We start from the raw sequence: 20,393 nt of genomic DNA, 5'->3' as shown, positions 1-20,393 counted from the left end.
TTAATGTGATTCATATTTAAGTTGCTATTATAAGTTTTTGTATCTGATTTTCTGTCCTTTTTCCTTAAAGGTTAGCTGTGCACTATCATTCTTTTTATTTTCTTTCCAAGTTCATGAAAAGTCCATTCTTTTGGTATCACTGTAAGTAAAAAGGTTTCAAGTATGGTTTTATTTATTATTATGTGCTTATGATATATACATGAATCTAATACTTACATATAATCATCTAAGTGCAAATCAAAACTATACAAATGTTATATAGTTGCATAAAATTATTTCATAAAATCACATTTTTTTAGAATGATGACCTGTTAAAATTTTACTTCTTTATACTTTAAACTGATAAAATTTTATAGAATCATTTCTGACATGTTATTTCTTCCTGTGTTTTCATTTTGTATTTGCTAATAAAAATGGTCTTCTAAGGATGCTGTACTCTGGTTGAAGCCTATTTGTCCTCTTTGCCTTTTTCATTTCATTCATTTCCGTTACTACTCAATAGCCTTGTTCTCTCTGTTAACCTCTTTAGGGGTTTCTTTATATGTTGCCTCCTTTCTAGTTCTGTCAAGACTTTTGTTTAGACTCTAATGGAAGTCTCTAAATCTAGGAGCATTAAATTTTTTTCGGATTTCATAGAAATTGGGTGGCAGTTGGGGGTATATTATCCCACTATTAAAATAATACTGCCCAGAACACCGTGGAATACTTGAATCCTGTCCTAGCTCAGTCCCACCCCTCACCCTGTGTTTCTAGGTTCCTGTGAAAGATACATATATGAAATGACCAATGACTAGTGGAAGGAAGTATTGCTTTTATTAGGTGGAGCTTTGGACTAAAACCTCAGTGCAGAGCTTTATGGTAAGCTGGCCTATGTGGCAGGCCTCTTTCCTTCATCTGAACAAAATAGTCTTGTACAATTATAGACCGAGAGGGCAGAATAATTTCACCCCCCCAAAGTCTAAACTTGAGTTAGATCTGACCACTGTTGTGTAAGCCTCGGCTGACCCCACACAAATCCCAAGTGCCAGGGGATGAAACTGGAGAGGTGCTGCTTTCACACATGTATAATTTCCCCCAGGATTTCTACTCTGTAGAAATGTCCTTGATCTGTAACCTATAATCTGACCATTCAGGTTAGCTCGTGGTCCCTGAATTTCTGGGAGTTCAGACTCTACAACTGTATTTTAATTACTTATAACAGTGACTTTAATTTTGACCAAATATTTTAAAGTTAACATTAAAAGTTCTTCTTGATCTGGTCCCAGCTAATCTACCATTAAACAAATATTTCATTCAGTAAATATTTATTGAGGTCGTACTATCTGCCAGGTACTGTTCTGTGCACTTGGGATATATCTGTGAACAAAACATAACAGAATTGCTACTTTCTTAGGTTTGATTCTCAAGGACAGACACTAATAATTAAATAAAAATAAGAAATTAAATTGTACTAGAAGGTAATAAAGACCATAAAGGATACGAGATTAAGGGAAGTTGAGAGTTATTGGAGATGGGTAAGGAGCAAGTGCAGGTTGCAGTTTTATGAGAATGCTGAGGTAGACCTTGCTGAGGTATTTGCGTGGACTGGAGGAGATAGCCCAGTGGATATCTAGGAGAGTAACATCCTAGACAGCCAGTGCCGAAGCCCTAAGATGGGAGTATGCCTGATATATTCAGGGAACAATAGAATGAGGTGATCAGTTGCATCAGATGCTGTTAATAGGTCAAATAAAACGAGGGTTAGGAATAGACTGTTGTACTGAAGTGGAAGTCAGTGGTGACTTTGAAACGGCTCGTGTTGATAGAGTGATGCAGGGAGAAGCCTGATTAGGGTGGGTTTAAGACATAACAAGAAGAGAAGACTTGAAGACAAGTATAGATCTTTTTTAAAAGATACACGAAAGTGAAAAGAAAGTCAAGGTGTTAGTCGCTCAGTCATGCCTACTGTTTGTGATCCCATGGATCGCACAGGCTCCTCTGTCCATGAGAATTCTCTAGGCAAGAATACTGCAGTGGGCTGCCATTCCCTTGGGGATCTTCCCAACGCGGGGATTGAATCCCGGTCTCCTGCATTGCAGGCAGATTCTTTGCCCTCTGAGCCACCAGGGAAGCTACATACATATGGGAAAATACACCATTAGTGCATTCACAGTGTTGTGTAGCGATCACTACTGTCTACTCAGAATATTTTAATCTTTCCAAAAAGGAAATCTTGTACTCTTTAAGCAGTCATTCCCCATTCTCCCTTTCCCTTAATGCTTGTAACCACTGATCTACTTTCTTTGTAAATTTGCCTATTTTGGATATTTCATATAAATGCAGTCATAAAATATGTGGCATTTTGTCAGATATCCTCTTTTCACTTAGCATAATATTTTCAGAGTTCATCCCTGTTGTACCATGTATTAGGACTTCATTCATTTTTGTGCCTGAATAATATTGCATGTATGAATATACTACATTTTGTTTGTCCATGCATCAGTTGATGGACATTTTGGGTTTTCACCTTTTGGCTATTGGGAATAGTGCTGCTTATACACCCGTATTTTCAGTTCTCTTGGGTTTATACCTAGGAGTGGAATTTATGGGTCTCATAGTAATTCTGTAAACTTATTGAGGAATCACCAAATTAACTTCTACAGAAGTTATACCATTTCACATCACACCAGTAATGTGTGAGGTTCTGATTTCTCTGCAACCTTGTCAGCGTTTATAGTTTTTATTTTTACCATCCTAGTAGGTATGGAATGGTTAACTGTGGTTCTGATTTGCATTTCTTAATGACTAATGATGCTGAGCATCTTTTTTATGTCCTTGTTGGGCAATATGTATATCTTCTTCAGAGAAATGCCTGTTATTTAAATCCTTTGCCCAGCTTTAAAGTGGTTGTTTATCTTTTTCTTGTTGAGTTTCAGAAATTCTTTATATATTCTGGATACTAAACCTTTATCATATATATGATAAGCAGATACTTCTTTCCATTCTTTGAATTTTCCCCTTCTTGATAATGTTATTTCATGAACATTTTTAATTGTGATGAGGTCCAATTTATCTTTTCTTCATTGTGTTTGCTTTTGATGTACCTTACAGACCACTGCCAAATCCAAGGTAATATTTATTCTCATATTTCTTCTAAGAATTACATTTAGGTCTTTGATCCATTTTGGTTAATTTTTGTATATGGTGTGGGATAGGTTGGCAGTTCTTTAAATGAGTTTTGCTGAAAAGGGGAGCAGAGAAATTCTGCGAAAACTGGCAGAGAAATTGGGGACAAAGAGGTTTGTTATTTAAGACAGAAGAGATAATGCCAGAAGACGGTCAGTAGAAAGGGAACACTAGTGATACAGGAGGGATAAAAGTTGCAGGAGCAGTGTCCTTCAGAGAGGGAGCCGGAGTGGGATCGAGAGGATAAATGGAAGGATTGGCTATGGACAGGTGCATGCGTGGTTCATCTTAATAACAGAGCATGCTATTATCAGTACAGATACTAGGAAGAGAGCAAATGTGATGGTGATGTCTGTGAAAGTTCTCTTTTCATTGCTTCAAATTTCTTATTGAAATGGAAGGCAAAATCATTAGGTCAGTAGGTTGGAAATGTTGGGAATATGAGAGGAGAGGAGACAGTGTAAACTATTTTTCTTAAGAGACACAGAGTAGGAACAGACTAGGGAAATATTAAGTAATTGCTGGACACTCGAAAATCATGTATTTTTTTGTAGACAGTGTGTAAGGAGTTGAAATTATTGAGTAATGAGGGAAGTGATTCTTGAGGCTGGTGGATGATAACAAAGATGAGGAATATAGAGAATAAAGCCTGATGACAGGAGAGTCAAAGCTGGAGCTTGTTATGGCAGGAAGAGGGAGAGCTGGTATGGAAGTTGTGATGAAGATCAAGGAGGTCTTTCTCTCCTCTGGGCCAGACTGTTTGAAGGTTGGGGAAACAAGACAATGAAACGGGCACAACCGAGAAGGCAGAGGGGCAGCATTTTCTTCCTCAGGGGGAGAGAACCAGAATTTGTTTTGAACAAGGTAGTGAAAGAAGAGGTTGAGGACGTTGAGGATTTTGCTGCTTGATTATAAATATTAAGTACCTTGAAGCTAAGGGCTGAGTTCTGTCTCTCACTGCATTCTTTTCAGAGCAACACTTTTATGTAACCGTTGTTGTTCAGTTGCTAAGTTGTGTCCAACTCTTTGCGACCCCATGGACTATAGCAGGCCAGGCTTCCCTGTCCTCACTATCTCCTGGAGTTTGCTCAGACTCATGGCCATTGATTTGGTGATGCCATCCAACCATCTCATTCTCTGTTGTCTCCTTCTCTTGGTGGCTCAGATGGTAAAGAATCTGCCTGCAGTGCAGGAGACCTGAGTTCAATCCCTGGGTTGGGAAAATCCTCTGTAGAAAGGAATGACTGCCCACTCCAGTATTCTTGCCTGGAGAATTCCATGGACAGAGGAGCCTGGCGGGCTACAGTCCATGAGGTCACAGAGTTAGACACAACTGAGCAACTAACACCATTACATAATACATTTTCAATAAATGAATATCAAGTGATTAAATAGGAAAGGCTTCTTGACCCAGAAAGAGAAAATGTTTATTGAGCACCTACTAAATGCTTGTAATTAACAGAAATACATTCTGATTTTAAAAGCATCAAGCAATGAAAATCCTGTAGTGTTTTCTTTTAGTGCAGTAGTTTTCAGTCAGTTATAATCCCAGGCCTCATATCTCATATGCTAGTTGCCATGAGAAGTCATCTTTCTTAAGAAATGAGAATACACAAACCTTTTAAAATAAGGAGACCCCCTAATAATGATAACAACAAAACTACAACAAAATATAATTCCAACAACTACCATCACTAGTAATTTTTTAACTGAAAAATAAACTGGATAATTACTTGCAAGAGTTCTTTCAGCTACTCAGCAATCCAAGTTATTATTATTATTTCCATATATACATAAGAAAAAGGTTAAACTAATCATTTGTTCAAGGTCATAAGTAAGTGTCAGGAATGAGGCTAGGACTTAGGTCTTCTGACTAGCCCCCTTCTTCATGAACACTGCCACAGTTGAATCCAGAAGGTAATACGACCAGGGGTGGTGCTCAGGAGGTCACAGATGTTGGACTTCTGACCCTAATAAGCTCTTTAATAAAGTCAGTGGGTCCATCTATTGGTGTTACCTTCCTCTTCCTATACTGTTTCTCTTTTAATGTAGCCTTGTCCTACTCATTTTTTCCTTTTATGCTACCATCATCAGCCCTTTATCATTTTTCTTTGCCTCTGTTGGCCTCTGTTCAGTGGCGGATGATGATCTTGTCTTACTTTTAACTTAGCTGAGTATTAGGTCACATGGAGGAGCATAAAAAAGAAGTTTGAGAACTGTCATACCAAGTAGGATATTCATATTTACCACTTGGATGGAATATATGGAAAAGCTTGTTTCTCTGAATGTTCAGTTGTTTATCCTTTCTTTAAGCTACTGTTTGTATGACAGAGAAAAAAAATGTTTCATTAATGATACTGGAAGCAGTTTTCCAGTTATTATGAGCTGACACCTTCTGTCTGTCTAGATTCACATAGTTTGGATAGTTATTTTATTTTTTCATTTATTTTTATTAGTTGGAGGCTAATTACTTTACAGTATTGTAGTGGGTTTTGTCATACATTGACATGAATCAGCCATGGATTTACATGTATTCCCCATCCCGATCCCCCCTCCCAGATAGTTATTTTAAAAAATGAATCAGTAGTCCCTATGGAGATCTTGCTGGCTCTGTTTTGTGGTTTTTGTGGTTTTTTTAGCTATGTCAAAAATCAGATAAAATGTATTCACGTTTTTAGATATAAGCATTGAAATTATATTCTCTAAAATATTTTTCTTTGTCATTTTAGACCAGTCTGCTTAGTTTTAAGCGAAATTCCTTTTATGTCTACGTGGTTTTTACTTGTGTCAACATTTAGGTGAGTCAAACCAATTTCCAGTATAATATGTTCAGTATAGTACTTATAAACTCATTTAAAACTTTTTTACAAAGTGATTGTGGTTTAAATTAATTCTCTTTTGATATTTTTTGTTTTCCTATATAGTATGCTACCTCTTCTATTAAAAGATGAACTCCTAATGCCTTCAGTTGTGACAGTGATGGCATTTTTTATAGCTTGTGCAACTTCCTTTTCAATATTTGAAAAGACTTCTGAAGAAGAATTGCAACTGAAATGTTTTTCCACTTCTGTTAGGAAATATTTTACATGTTTTACATTCCTTCCCAAAATTATACAACACTTGGTAAGTTGTTTCTCTTTCTAGCATTGAGATTTAATTCCCATTAATTCACTCATAAAATCTACCCACTTAAATCATGCAACTTTTGTTTTAAGTATGTACACAGTTTTACAACCATCACCCTACGCGATTTTAGATTTCCATCACCCCAAAAAGAAACCCTGTGCCCTTTAACAGTCATTCTCCATTCCACCCTCACCCCAGATCCAGCCTTGGATAGCCACTGATCTACTTTGAGTCTCTATAGATTTGCCTACCTGGACATTTCATATAAATGGAATGAATTAGTCCCTTAGGGCTTCTATAGTAGAACACCACACCAGGTAGCTTAAACAGCAGAAATTTATTTTTTCATAACTCTGGAGGCTGGAAGGCCAAAATCAGTGGGACATCAGCACTGGTTTCTTCTGGTAAGGCCTCTCTTCCCGGTTTGTAGGTGACCTTGCTGTCTCCTCATGTGGCCGCTTGGTGTGTGAATCTGCATAAATAGAGAATTCTTTGGTATCTTTTCCTCTTATAATGACATCAGTCCTGTAAGATTAAGGCCCCACCTTTATGATTTATTTAATCTTAATTTAATCTCATCTCCAAATGCAGTCACACTGGGGCTTAGGGCTTCAACATATGAACTTTGTGGGGACACACATTTTCTAACATGGAATCATACAAAATGTGGTCTTTGGTGACTGGTTTCTTTCACTTAGTGTGTTTTTTATTTTTAACTGTGTTGTAGCATGTATCAATACTTCCTTTTTACTGCCAATTTCATTATATGGATATACCACATTTTATCTATCTAGTCTTCAGTAGATGCACATTAGGTTGCTTCCACTTTTTGGCTATTATGAATAATGCTGCTGTGAAGATTTGTGTCTAAATTTACTGGTGCATATGTGTTTTTATTTCCTTCAAGTATATACCTAGGAGTGGTAATTCTGTGTTTAACATTTTGAGGAATTTCCAAGCTATCTTTCAGAGGGCTGCATAATTCTACATTCCCACCAGCAATTTATGAGCGTTCTAGTTTCTCCACATCCTTGACAGCATTGGTTATTATCTTTTATTATAGCCACACCAAGTGGATGTGAAGTGGTATTTCATTGTACTTTTTCCATTTCCCTAGTGATTAAAAATGTTGAGTATTTTAAAAAATAATTTCTTTGGAGAAATGCCTATTCAAATCCCCCTCTTTTTTGGCTGCATCAAGTGGCTTGTGGGATTTTTGCTTCCTGACGAGGGATTAAACCCAGGCTGTTTGCTGTGAAAGCATGGAATTCCACCAGGGAATTCCCATCCATTGCCCAGTTTTAATTCAGTTGTTTCTGTATTTTTGAGTTCTCTATACATTCTTAATGCAGGTCTCTTACTAAATTGCAAATATTTTCTCCCATTCTGTGGGTTGCTTTTTGACTTTCTTGATGGTATTGTTTGTAGCATAAGAGTTTTCATTTTTATTAAGCCTAATATAAGTTTCTTTTGTTTGTGCTTTTGATGTCATACTTCAGAAACTATGTATGACTAAAGGTCATGAAGATTTACTCTTATGTTTTCTTGAAGTGTTTTTTAGGACATTGATTCATTTTTAATTATTTTTGTGTTTGGTGTGAGGTTGAAGTCCAACTTTATTCAGTTGTTCCAGCACTAATTGTATTGGCACCTTTGTAGAAAATCAACAGAGCTTAAACGTAATGGTTTATTTCTGGACTCTCAGTTCTGTTTCACTGATCTGTATTATCTTTATGCTGTTTCCACACTGTCTCGATTACTGTGGTTTTGTAGTTAGTTTTCAAAATTGCAAATGTGAGTCCTCCAATTTTGTTCATTTTCAGGATCGTTTTAGCTGTTGTACGTCCATTGTATTTCTGTATTCTTTTTAGGATCAGCTCATTAATTTCTCTAAAACCCCAGTTGAGATTTTTATAGGGATTGCTTTGAGTACATATTTAAATTTGTGGAACATTACCATCTCCCAAACCTGTGAACATAGGATGTATTTCCAATTATTTATTCTTTAACCTCCTTCAGCAGTGTCTGAAGTTTTCAATGTGCAGGTTTTGCACTTTTTTTTGTTAAATTCATTTGTAAGTATTTTATTCTTTATGATGCTTTTGTAAGTGGAATTGTTTTCTTAATTTCGTTTTCATAATGTTCATTGGTACTGCATAAAAATACAACTGATTTTTTTTATATTGAACTAGTATTGTTTTTAGTGAGTTCCTTTTGATTTTCTATATACAAGATCATGTCGTCTATAAATTATGATAGTTTTATGTCTTCTCTTTAAATCTAGATGCCTTTTCCTTCTTTTCCTTGCCTAATTACCTGGCTGGACAGCTCCAACAGTTTGCTGAACATATGTGACAAGTGTGGACATCTTATCTTCTTCCAGATTTTAGGGGGAAATCATCCAGTCTTTTTAACATTAACTCTGATGTAGTTGTGGGGTTTTTATATATGGCCTTTATTTGGTCAGAAAGTTCTCTTCTATTTCTAGTTTGAATTTTTTATCATTAAAAGCTGTTGGATTTTGTCCAGTGCTTTTCCTGTGTCTAATGATATTATCATGTGTTTTTTCCTCCTTTATCAATATGGTATATTACATTGACTGGTTTTTATATATTGAACTAGCCTTGCATTCTTGGGATAAGTTCTACTTGATCATGGTGTATAATCTCTTATATGTCACTTTCTTGGGTTTGTCAGTATTTTGTAGAAGACTTTTGCACTTTATATTCATAAGGGATATTGGTCTGTAGTTTTCTTTTTTGTGATATCTTTGTATCATTTTGGAATCAAGCTTAATGCCTGCCTCAGGGAATAAGTTAGGAAGGGTTCTTTTTCTACTTTCTGGAAGAGTTCTGAAAGACTGGTATTAATTGCTCTAGAAACACTGGGTTTAACTCACCAGTGAAGCCATCCGTTCCTGGATCTTTTCTTCATGGGATCTTAAAGATGACTGATTCAGGAGGGAAGGATAAAATAGGAGTATGGGATTAACAAACTACATAAAATAGATAAACAACAAGGGTTTTTTCACTATATAGCACAGGGAACGACTTTCAGTATCTTTTAATAACCTATAATGGAAAAGAATTTGAAGAAATATATATAACTGAATCACTTTGCTATACACCTGAAACATAATATTGTACATCAACTATATTTCAATTAAAACAATGATTAATTCAATCTCTTATCAATAGATCTATTGAGACTTTCTGTATTTTTTGACATAATTTCAGTAGTGTGTCTTTCTAAGAATTTGTCCACTTCATCTGTTATCTAATTTGTTGGCAAACAGTTGTTTATTTATTACATTCCTGTACCATCCTTTTTTATTTTTATATATGGTAAGGAGTGGTGTTACTTTTCATTCCCAACTTGGGGACTTTGTACCTTCTCTTTTGCCCTTGGTCCATCTAGCTAAAGTTTGGTGGTTTCATTGATAAATATTTTTACACAACCTACTTTTGGTTATTGGTTTTTTTGTTTTCTGTGTCATTGATTTTGGTTCTAATTTTATTATACCCTTTTCCATGTTTGGGTTTGGTTTACTCTTTATTTAGTTTCTTAAAGTTCAAGTTAGAGGTTGTTGATTTGAGACCCTTCCTCCATTTTTATATAGTTATTCAAACCCATATAAAACCCCCATTTTTAGGCAATATTCCATAAACTTTGAAATTTTTTTTAATTTAGTTAAAAATATAGTCCATTTCTTGTGATTGATTTTTTCCTTTGGTTCATGAATTATTTAGGCATCTGTTGTTCAGCTTACAAATATTTGGGGATTTCCTTGACTACTTCCTGTTTTTCTATTCCAATTCTAATGTATTTGTAGACTAGACCTTGTGTTATTTCAGTATTTTCAAATCTATTGCCTTTGTTAATTTCGCCTTCATTTTTGAAGGGTATTTTTGCTCTCTGAACATTATCCATCCCACTGTCTTATGGCCTCCATATTTCCTAATGAGAAGTCAAATGTTAATCTTATTGAGGATAGTTTATATATACAGTTTTAGGCACTTCTTAGATACCCAATTAGAGATTTTAAAGAGAACTTGGATATATGAGCCTAGAGTTTAGGGGAGAGGTCCAGGTTGGGAACAGTAATTTGAATCTTCAGTATATAGACAGTAATTAAAGTCACGTCCCTGGATGAGTGAGCTCACCAAAGGTGTGATTATAGATTGAGAAGGAACCAGCAAAGTTCTGAGAAAGATTAACTAGTGATGTCGGAGGAAACCAGGAGAGAATGATGTCATGGAAGCCAAGTGAAGGAAGGGTTTCAAGATATCAGTGATGTGTTATTTCGAATGCTGCTGAGAGATCCAGTAAGGTAGTAAGAACTGACTACTGGGTTTAGTTTAGTGGAGGTCATTATAGATCTTTACCAAGGCAGTTTCACTGGAGTGAAAGCCTAATTGGTGTGGGTTTACTAATGAATGGGAGAATAGACAAAGCAAGTTATAGGTTACTCTTTTATAGTCTTTTTGGCTTCCATCTAGAATGATCACTGCATTACAGTTTTTTTCAGGTCCCATCAATTCTGTCATAATACAGCCATTATGGCATCTTTCAGGGTTCCATATGTCCCACTTTCATCGTGAAAGTCACTGACTTCCGTTTCTGCTTGTTCTCTACATTTACTTAAGCAGCTTGTGTCCTTGTCTCAAAGTCTATAGCTATATTGTTCAATACAGTAGACATCAGACACATATGGTTAAATTAAAAATTCTGCTCCTCAGTCACAGCAGGTACATTTCAAATGCTCAGTAGCCATATATGGTTAGCAGCTACTTTTTGAGAATACACATTTAGAACATTTCCATCATTGCAGAAAGTTCTGTGGTATAGTACATTGTGGTACGGTCTGAAAAAGGAAACTGGTGCACAGTTACAATAAATCCAGTCAATTATATCTACTACTCATTTTGGCATTTAATAAGATGTGACTGTGATTTTACTTAACTAGTTCATGTAGTCCCCCCCTAAACTGGAAGCTCTCTGAAGCCAGAGGATATTTTCTTTCATGTGTCCCACCATGCTCTACTATAGAATTAGCTCATTGAAAGTATGCAGTGAATACGAAATGTAATATTTCATTTGCTGTGGAAAACTTCTTCATAGATGAATTCTTAGATTAACTTAGAATTGTATATCCCATAGGCCCTTGGAGCATGCCGTGAATTTAAGCCTGACTGGCAATATTATCTATTCCAGGGACCTTGTTTTAGTGCTTGAGTGATATGAAGTCTAAAGGGGTTCTCAGGCTTTGGCTACACATGGGGATCACTTGGAGAGCATTCTGCAGGGATTCTAATTGCTCTGGGATGTGGTCTGAGAATTGAGATTTTTTTTAAACCCCAAATGACTCTAACCTACAAACTAGGTTGAGATACATTAGTAGAAGAGATTGAACCCCCAGCTGTCCTGTTCAGTTCTACTCATTTACAACTATAAACCAATGTTACCAGTACATTCAACTATTACCTTTTATACTATGCAGTAACACTTTTTTTTTTTCTCCCTTCTTATAGTTTCTTATGTCAGTAATCGCTATGATCCTTCTGACAATGATGACTGTCACACTGGATCCTCCTCAGAAACTACCGGACTTATTTTCTGTATTGGTGTGTTTTGTATCCTGCTTACATTTCCTATTCTTCTTGGTATACTTTAATATTATAATCATGTGGGATTCCAAAAATGGAAGAAGTCAGAAGAAAATCAACTAGCTTTATCCCCAAAGAAATGTGAAAATGTTAGTGCCACAAGGTTTTCTAAACTTTTTGCTATATATAAATAAAAGGACAATTTTGAGAATCATGGAAATAGGAAATGGTGAAAAGTTATTGTTGTCTACCCAAAATAAATCTATATGGCACCAAAGCAATGAAGGCTTTTATTTTCTAACTACTGAGTGACAAAGACCTATTATAGTTTTATTATGTTCAGTTATCACGTGGGGAAATAAGAGAACGTGTCCTTTATCCCAGTGTTTACTTAAGAAATGTACTCTATAATTTGTTGTCTTGAAAAAAATCTGCAAATACAGTGAGCTTAATGGGAGAATTTAGTCCCTTATTTTTGAAGGAAATCACTAATTTTGGTATTCAGATTTAGTTTTGCTTATATTTTAGAATATTTTAGAAATTATATCTCAGGGATTAAATTTGTGATAATCTTTTAAATTACTATGAGAAGGCAATTTAAACTGTTTAAAGCTTGAACACGCCTTATGTGTAAACTTGAATTTTTTTAGAAAGGCAGAAAGATTAAACTGTTTTTATTTATTTCTAAGAACTCTGATTTATTTGAATGCCATTAAACAATGAATTTTCCTGAGTTTAAGTGGTCTGAGTGAAGTCTTTCATGATCATTGGCTCTAAACTTTCAGGTTCATTCTGTTTAAGTTAAATGGCTTTATCCAGGGAGGGGTTCATCCTGTTCTTCTTTGTTATGACATGAAGGTTACCAGTGCCATAAGCATTGATCCATATCATGCTTCATATTAACTTAGCCCTATTAATACTGTATCACTCTATATTAGAAGGAGCACATCTTTAATATACCATTCAATTGGTAAAAGTAATTTATTATAACCATGTAGTTTCTCATGTAAAGATATGTTTTCTTTAGTCTCTAATAAAAATAATCACTTCCCTACCAACTTATGTTTTTAATGAATATGTTTCTTTAATAAGATAGCCATTAAAGCATATTAACTAAGTGGTGGTATATTTTAAAACAATGCAAGTCAAACACATATACACACATAAGAGAATTTGGTTCTAGACATGGACAGCTGATACAACAAGGTATGTGTTTTTAAGTCCAGTAAAGAAGTAGGTTTAGACAAAGCAAAAAATCAAGAAGTATTTCTTTTTCAAAGCAAATGTGCATAAAGACTCAAAGGGTAGGTCAGCACAGAAAAAGCAGCCTTGAGTCGCTGCCGCATCAGCAAGAACATCGCTGTCCATGGTCACCATCTATAATCACCATGCCCAAATGTCAGCATCTTGGCTGGCTGGTGCAGTCTTATCTTTTGTAATAGAATACTTGCATTTAATACAGGATGTTGATTTAAATCAATGATGAGGAAGTTTTAACTTCTAAATAGTTGAAACAAACATTATTTGAAAATGAAAGTATATATAAACATTAGTAAAGTAGAATACACTCATATTCAAGGTATCTTATAGGTAAATTCTAAATAAAAATACATTTCTAGAGTATTTAGTCATGTGGAGTTTACACTATAGCTTTACTGGAGACTTGTAGCAATTATAAGTATCTCATATCTATTAGAAACCAATTTAAGAAGAGTCCACTTTGAACTCTGAGCAATTAAATACCAAAATAACAACAAGGATATTTTATTATAAAGACATTTAGCTTATACAAAAATTATTAAAAATGCATCCCTTTATTCACTAATATACCTGTCAAAAAATGATCTTAGGAAAGTTATTTTCAAGTTCTTTTATAAGGAAAAGCTGTTTCTGAAAAATGGAGTTTTCTCTGTTGCCATAAACTTAGGTTTGATTCTTAAAATGAAGAGAATACACTGTATGTTCATGTATCAAATATGAGGCAACAGAAGTCATTTTGCCTTGAAGCCTTAGGGAGGGGAGAAAAATCCCCAATGTAGCATTCTGTCCAAATGATAAACCACAACTAAGTGAGTGAAACATTTACAAAAGTCAAGGCAGTCAAAGGAGCCTCTCTGTTCAATAGAAAGAGAGCAAGAGATGGATAGGATGTAACTAAATAATGGTTGGAGTAACACAATGGTTTCAAGTCTCAATTGGTCCTTCTGTTATGTTTATTGGAAGATCAGGGCCAAGTGTATCCCCCGCCTTTTGCCTTCCTCCCCCCACACCACCTCCATATAAACATTAGTTTTGTGTGTGGATCTTTCTGCTTTGTCCTTCATGTGGCCTCCAAGGGTGATAAAGCGAGAGTCATCTGATCTACAAAGAAAAGAACTGGGAAATGATTCTTAGCCAACCCAGCTGTTCTGAAAGGCAAAAGCTTGGTATATCAAGAGGTCAAACATACAGTAACTGATTTAACAGCATTAAGCACATAGCTACATAACTTGAATTACATATGAAACCAATCTTACTTCTTAACCCTTCATTTCCTGACTAATGTAGGTGTCTTTATATGTTTTGGTTTACATTCTGAGGTTAGTTTTCAATGCTGGAACACAAATTAACCTTTTTGGTATATTTTAGGTACTCTCATTATTAGGAGTATATCACAAAGTATTCTTAATATTTATCAGATTATCTTAAAAATATTATTTAGATTGCCCCAATAAAATAATTAGTGAAGGCAATTAGTTTTATAAATTGAGTTACTATTTAGTTATTTCAATTAATAGTTTTAAAAAATAATTCATTTTCATTTTAAGAGGCAAATCTGAAATTTCTCTAAGTGGAAAGTTAGTTTCAACTTTAACTTGTTAAATTTTCTTTCACAGTTTTCACATAGTATTTTTATTTTCATAATACAGTGAATTAAATGACATGGTAATATACAAATTTTGCCAAGACTTGGGGTGAATCCCAAGGGAATAGCATTTTACCCCCTATGGAAATGGTCAAAGAAAGGTGCAGAAGTATGAAAAAAAAAAAGTGCTATCAAGTTATAACACTTTGTGATTCACTCTTCCCCTTTATTTTGTGAGAGCACAAATAGATGATAAAAAACAACACTGTAGAAAATTAAAAATCGGATGCTTCAAAATGTGGAGGGAATCACATACTGTCCCAGATGAGGTCTTTTCTTTATATTCAGGAGATTCTGTGTAGTTTAAAAACAACCTCACATTTAAATATCTGCACTGAAAAATGCATTCCAGCATTTTATAAAAGAGGTAAGAATTTTAAAACTTTGAAAATATTTTTTACTCTACAAGCATAGGCATAACTAGAATAAAAACTCATCTATGAAGTAGAAGCTAAAGTAAACTTACAATTTTAAAAGCTTTTAAAAGAATCTAATTAGTACAAATCTAGGGCTTTAAATTGGAAAATTGGGACCCACTTCCACTCACTATTAGATTTAATCTGAGTTTTAAGATGCAGCTCTACCAAAGGTGCCATTTTCATACAAGCTATAAGTCTGTCCACAAATGACAAAAGTATACAGAAGTGTATCAGATACAGAATATAAGTCAAGATCCTCTTCTATATGTTGGCTTACTTTAAAGGGTCAAGAAGAAATGTATTATTTATGTTGAGATTATCTACTGGTGTGGGTAGAAAGTTTAAATTAGCTTCAAGAAATTTTATCTAGACACGCACCTGCCTATGCTATGATCTGCTATTCACTGCACAGATTAATTACAAACATTTCTTCTGTTCCCTTAAATATGATCAGGCAGATACAGAAGTTGGCGTTCATAGTGAGTGTGTTTCTTCTAAATGCCTGTGGGATATAAAAGGTGATTATTAAATCATCAAGAATTAGTTTCCAAATTAACATGCATCTCATACATGACTTGAGAAATGACTTAAACACCCAGGTACTATGTAATTTGGTACCTAATTTAGTTAGGTATTGGAGTATCTTATTTGCTTATTTTTGAATCTTCAAAGCAAGATTCACCTTCACAAATAATTGTCAATATGACTACTATGACATAGCACACTTCATTTTATGAAGATGGATATGAGATACTTCTCAGAGAGTTCTAAAACTCCAACATGACCTAATGAAAACACCAAATCTTACATGCCTTTTGTCTATAAGCCTTCAGGGCCTTTCAGCAGGTGTTTCCTCCAACAGCTGCCCCCCCAAAAAAGAGACAGTCTACTGGCATTCCTATTCAGGGTATGTCCCTCTGGGGACTCCTAGTGGTGACAGAAGTTCTTGTCTGTCTGGCTTTAGGATCCTTGTGAGATGAAGCCTTTGAAAAAACACCCAATAGCAACAGACGGCATGTATCCCCATAAGGCATGTGGACCCCTTACTTCCTGAAATATCCCTTCCTTGTTTATACTGGCAGCTATGAATAAGTAATATATGGTGAGCCCCTATATTTCCCTATTCATGATGGTCCACATATATTCTTCCTGTCCTACAAGATAGTTTGCCAAACGGACAACTTTTGCCAACTCATTTGAGTCTGGTCGGAATACCTATAGAAGATTTTAAGCATTCCAGTGCTCCCCTAATATCTTTATAGGTTATTGATTCAGTTACCAGAACTATAGCTAGTACTGTGGAAGAAAGGAAGACTGCCATTTATTAAATAATTATATGCAGATGACACCACCCTTATGGCAGAAAGTGAAAAGGAACTAAAAAGCCTCTTGATGAAAGTGAAAGAGGAGAGTGAAAAAGTTGGCTTAATGCTTAACATTCTGAAAACTATGATCATGGCATCTGGTCCCATCACCTCATGGGAAATAGATGGGGAGACAGTGGAAAGTGTCAGACTTTATTTTTTTGGGCTCCAAAATCACTGCGGATGGTGACTGGAGCCATGAAATTAAAAGACACTTACTCCTTGGAAGAAAAGTTACGACCAACCTAGATAGCATATTAAAAAGCAGAGACATTACTTTGCCAACAAAGGTCCGTCTGGTCAAGGCTGTGGTTTTTTCAGTGGTCATGTATGGATGTGAGAGTTCGACTGTGGAGAAAGCTGAGCGCCAAAGAATTGATGTTTTTGAACTGTGGTGTTGAAGAAGACTCTGAGAGTCCCTTGGATTGCAAGGAGATCCAACCAGTCCATCCTAAAGGAGATCAGTCCTGGGTGTTCATTGGACGGACTGATGCTGAAGCTGAAACTCCAATACTTTGGCCACCTCATGTGAAGAGTTGACTCATTGGAAAAGACCCTGATGCTGGGAGGGATTGGGGGCAGGAGGAGAAGGGGATGACAGAGGATGAGATGGCTGGATGGCATCACCGACTCGATGGGCATGAGTTTGAGTAAACTCCGGGAGTTTGTGATGGACAGGGAGGCCTGGCGTGCTGTGATTCATGGGGTCTCAAAGAGTCGGACACAACTGAGCAACTGAACTGAACTGAACTGATGGGAAGGTTGGCCTCCCTGGTGGCTCAGTAGTAAAGAATCCACCTGCAATGCAGAAGTTGCAGGTTCAATCCCTGGGCTGGGAAGATCTGGAGAAGGAAATAGCAACCCACTCCAATATTCTTGCCTTGGAAATTCCATGGACAGAGGAGTCTGGTGCACATCCATGGGACTGCAAAAGAGTCAGATACAACTTAATAACTAAACAACAGTGAATGGGAAAGGTAGTAATTAAGCTAATTATTTAATTTTTGTTTAAAAATTTTGGCCACACTGCATGGTTTGCAGGATCTTAGTTCCCTGACAAGGGACTGAACCTAGGCCCCAGCAGTGAAAGCACTGAGTCCTAACCACTGGACCTCTGGGGAATTCCTCAAGCTAATTCTTGTATATAATCCACAAGGTAAATATCACCAGTCTCATTTTACAATTAAGGTTTTGGGAAACTGAGTGCCTTGTTTAAGGCCACACAGCTAAGTAGGTAGTAGAACTGGTGCTGGACATCTAATCCAAATCCCATTCTCTGTTACAATGCCAGACCCTGCAAAGAAGTGTAATCAATTGATCATGGTTGCCAAGACAGTTGTGTTGAGAAAGATTCTGAGGCCAAATTCAGGATCCGGCAAAAATCAATACTTTGATCAATGTGATACATATCATAGCGCAGGAGCAGGGAGCAGTAGTATGTCTGTTATCTCTACATGGCTATACTGGTTATAGAGATGAAGATCTCAGAACACAAATGAAAAGAAATTTAGATACAGTGATGCAGTTCATGAGCAGTATTTTGACAGAATTCATCTTTCACATAGCAATTATATTTTATTTTTTCTAAAACATATTTTAGATGGTTACTTCCTTAATAATTAATCTTCATGGGTTCATTTCTGCCTAATGAATAAAGTCTGAACTTGCTAGCCTGGTGATCATAACTATCAATGATGTGTCTGGAATCTACTGTTCAGTCGCTCTGCTTCTCTGCCTTTTCTGTTCAGTGTTCTCTTTGCCTAGAATGTTTACACAGCCCATCAAAATTACCTATTTTTCAAATTCCAGCTTCCTACTAAATACAAAGCTTCCATTACGAGGGCCTGGAGGGCCCTCTGTTAAGAGATTATGCAGAGTAGAATAACCAGAACTGATTTTAAAATCATGAGCCCTTAAATAATGACCTAATCACTCCATCCTGAGGCGGCCCATTTTGTGTATTTTCCTACTGCTTATTCTTCATTTGTTACTTAGAGTAGGGAAGAATGTTTACAACTCTTCAGTCTGAAGAGGAAGACACTTATGTCAATTCTTCTGCTTCCAGGAGCCCACGGAAGTGACAAATCTGACTGACTGACATCCAGAATAGCAGACCATGTTTTACAAGTCATATTCCGTCAGTGTTCTTACACAGCACTCTTGTGCCCCACTATTTAGTTTCCCTTTCACTGTCTACTCTCAAACCCAGTGGGCCTTTGCTCTTCTTAATTATCATGCTGTAAGGAGAGCAGCCCATTCACTCTCTTTTCTGCAACCAAGCATACAAGGCAGGTCTGCAGTCTTTACTGTGAAAGAGGCACACGGACATGGATCTATTTAAAGATCCACTTTCTCCTCAGGTCAGAAGAGCACATAGGCTTTAAGATTTGCATTCAATAAGGAAGAGAGGGAGGGCTTCCCTGATGGTTCAGCAGTAAAGAATTTGCAATGCAGGAGAGGCAGGTTTGACTCCTGGGTCTGGAAGATTCCCTGGAGGAGGAAATGGCAACCCACTCCAGCATTCCTGCCTGAAAAATCCCATGAACAGAGGGAACCTGGTGGGCTACAGTCCATGGGGTCACAAAGAGTCAGACATGACTGAGCACTTCTATCCAGCAGGATTTCTTCCATCTATGGGAGAGAGAAGGTTCCACTTCTGCCTTAGTCCACATTAGTACTCCAAGCTTCTAACAGAGGGCCTACCATATTGGAGGTTATTGAGTCCTCCACTAATCAAGTTGATACTTGATCTTCAATGGATTCATAATTCTTTTTTATACTTGCTATGGGCCAGAATCCTGGAAAGAAGAGTCTGAACTCGTTATCACTTGCTTGCTTTATTTGGTTATCATTTCATGTATATAAACCTTATATCTTCAGTTTGAATACTAGATGGGCAGTATGCAAAGGGCTCTGTTTATTCCAAGCCTCATACTTTTGCTAACCAAGTGATTTACATTGTTTCTAGAAGATTTGTCTCAGCATCCCCTGCAGTATTGCTAGTTAACATTAGCCAAAATCATGCTTTCTCGGAGGCTTCCGTGGTGGCTCAGATGGTAAAGAACCTGCCTGCAACTTCAGGAGTCTTGGGCTCCACCCTTGGCTCAGGAAGGCCCCCTGGAGAAGGGAATGGCCACCCACTCCAGTGCTCTTGTCTGGAGAACCCCATGGACGGAGGGCCCTGGAGGGGCCATGGGGCTGCAAAGAGTCAGACATGACCGAGCAACTAACACTTTGCTGGTCTTCATACTGTCCATGGCCTGTGGGTTGCTGTCTCCCTTATTATAACATTGTTTTATAAAGGCTTCACTTTTTAAAGGCTCTGAGAGTGAATTAATAGGGGATGCTTATGCTCACTGAATAAAATTGGTCAGGAGGAATAATTACTGAAGTGCAATAGGGCAGAAGCTGATGTGTAGACAGGGAATTTGGTCACTCAGTAATGTTACGGGTATCACGACTATCAGAGGTTTCTAGGGCATAGCACAAGGTCAGGAAGTTTAATATCCTCTTTTAGTTATACCAGTTCAGCAGCTGTGACAAATCCATAAAAGAAGAATGGAAGAGAAGGATCTAAGGAGGCCTAGTGTAAGGAAACTCATAAGCAGGTTTTTGAAAGATGAGTAAAATTTTGATGATGGGGGGAAAAGGTATGTCAAGTGGAGGAGACAAGAACAAAAGTAAGGACATGAGAAACGGATGTTCTAAGGAATGTGTTCAGGAATGAATGGGAAATAATCTGGAGTAACCTAGACAAAGACAAATTAGAAAGGTAAGTTGTGGTCAGATCAGGGAGAGTTCTAAACAA

At 36.6% G+C, this 20,393-nt stretch overlaps 2 protein-coding genes across 11 annotated transcripts in view; one reads left to right on the top strand and one right to left on the bottom strand.

The window, feature by feature from the left end:
* ALG6 (ALG6 alpha-1,3-glucosyltransferase) overlaps positions 1-12,630 on the top strand; it is a 52,484-nt gene extending 39,854 nt beyond the window's left edge. For both annotated transcript variants that reach the window (XM_020885571.2, XM_020885579.2), the window contains exons 12-15: positions 71-141; positions 5,895-5,963; positions 6,090-6,288; positions 11,823-12,630. In XM_020885571.2, the coding sequence (XP_020741230.2) occupies positions 71-141; positions 5,895-5,963; positions 6,090-6,288; positions 11,823-12,020 (537 nt within the window). In that variant the 3' untranslated portion in view covers positions 12,021-12,630. The remainder of the gene's footprint in view (positions 1-70; positions 142-5,894; positions 5,964-6,089; positions 6,289-11,822) is intronic.
* The window catches only part of ITGB3BP (integrin subunit beta 3 binding protein), an 82,027-nt gene continuing 68,243 nt past the window's right edge, over positions 6,610-20,393 (bottom strand). For 3 of the 9 annotated variants that reach the window (XM_070468048.1, XM_070468045.1, XM_070468047.1), the window contains one exon: positions 15,732-17,510. In XM_070468048.1, the coding sequence (XP_070324149.1) occupies positions 17,365-17,510 (146 nt within the window). In that variant the 3' untranslated portion in view covers positions 15,732-17,364. The other 6 variants (XR_011487847.1, XR_002312438.2, XR_002312440.2 and 3 more) reach the window with 6 other exon arrangements.

The sequence above is a fragment of the Odocoileus virginianus genome, chromosome 5, assembly GCF_023699985.2.
Source record: "Odocoileus virginianus isolate 20LAN1187 ecotype Illinois chromosome 5, Ovbor_1.2, whole genome shotgun sequence".
NCBI classification, from domain to species: Eukaryota; Metazoa; Chordata; class Mammalia; order Artiodactyla; family Cervidae; genus Odocoileus; species Odocoileus virginianus.
This window is presented reverse-complemented; position numbering and strand designations above follow the sequence as displayed.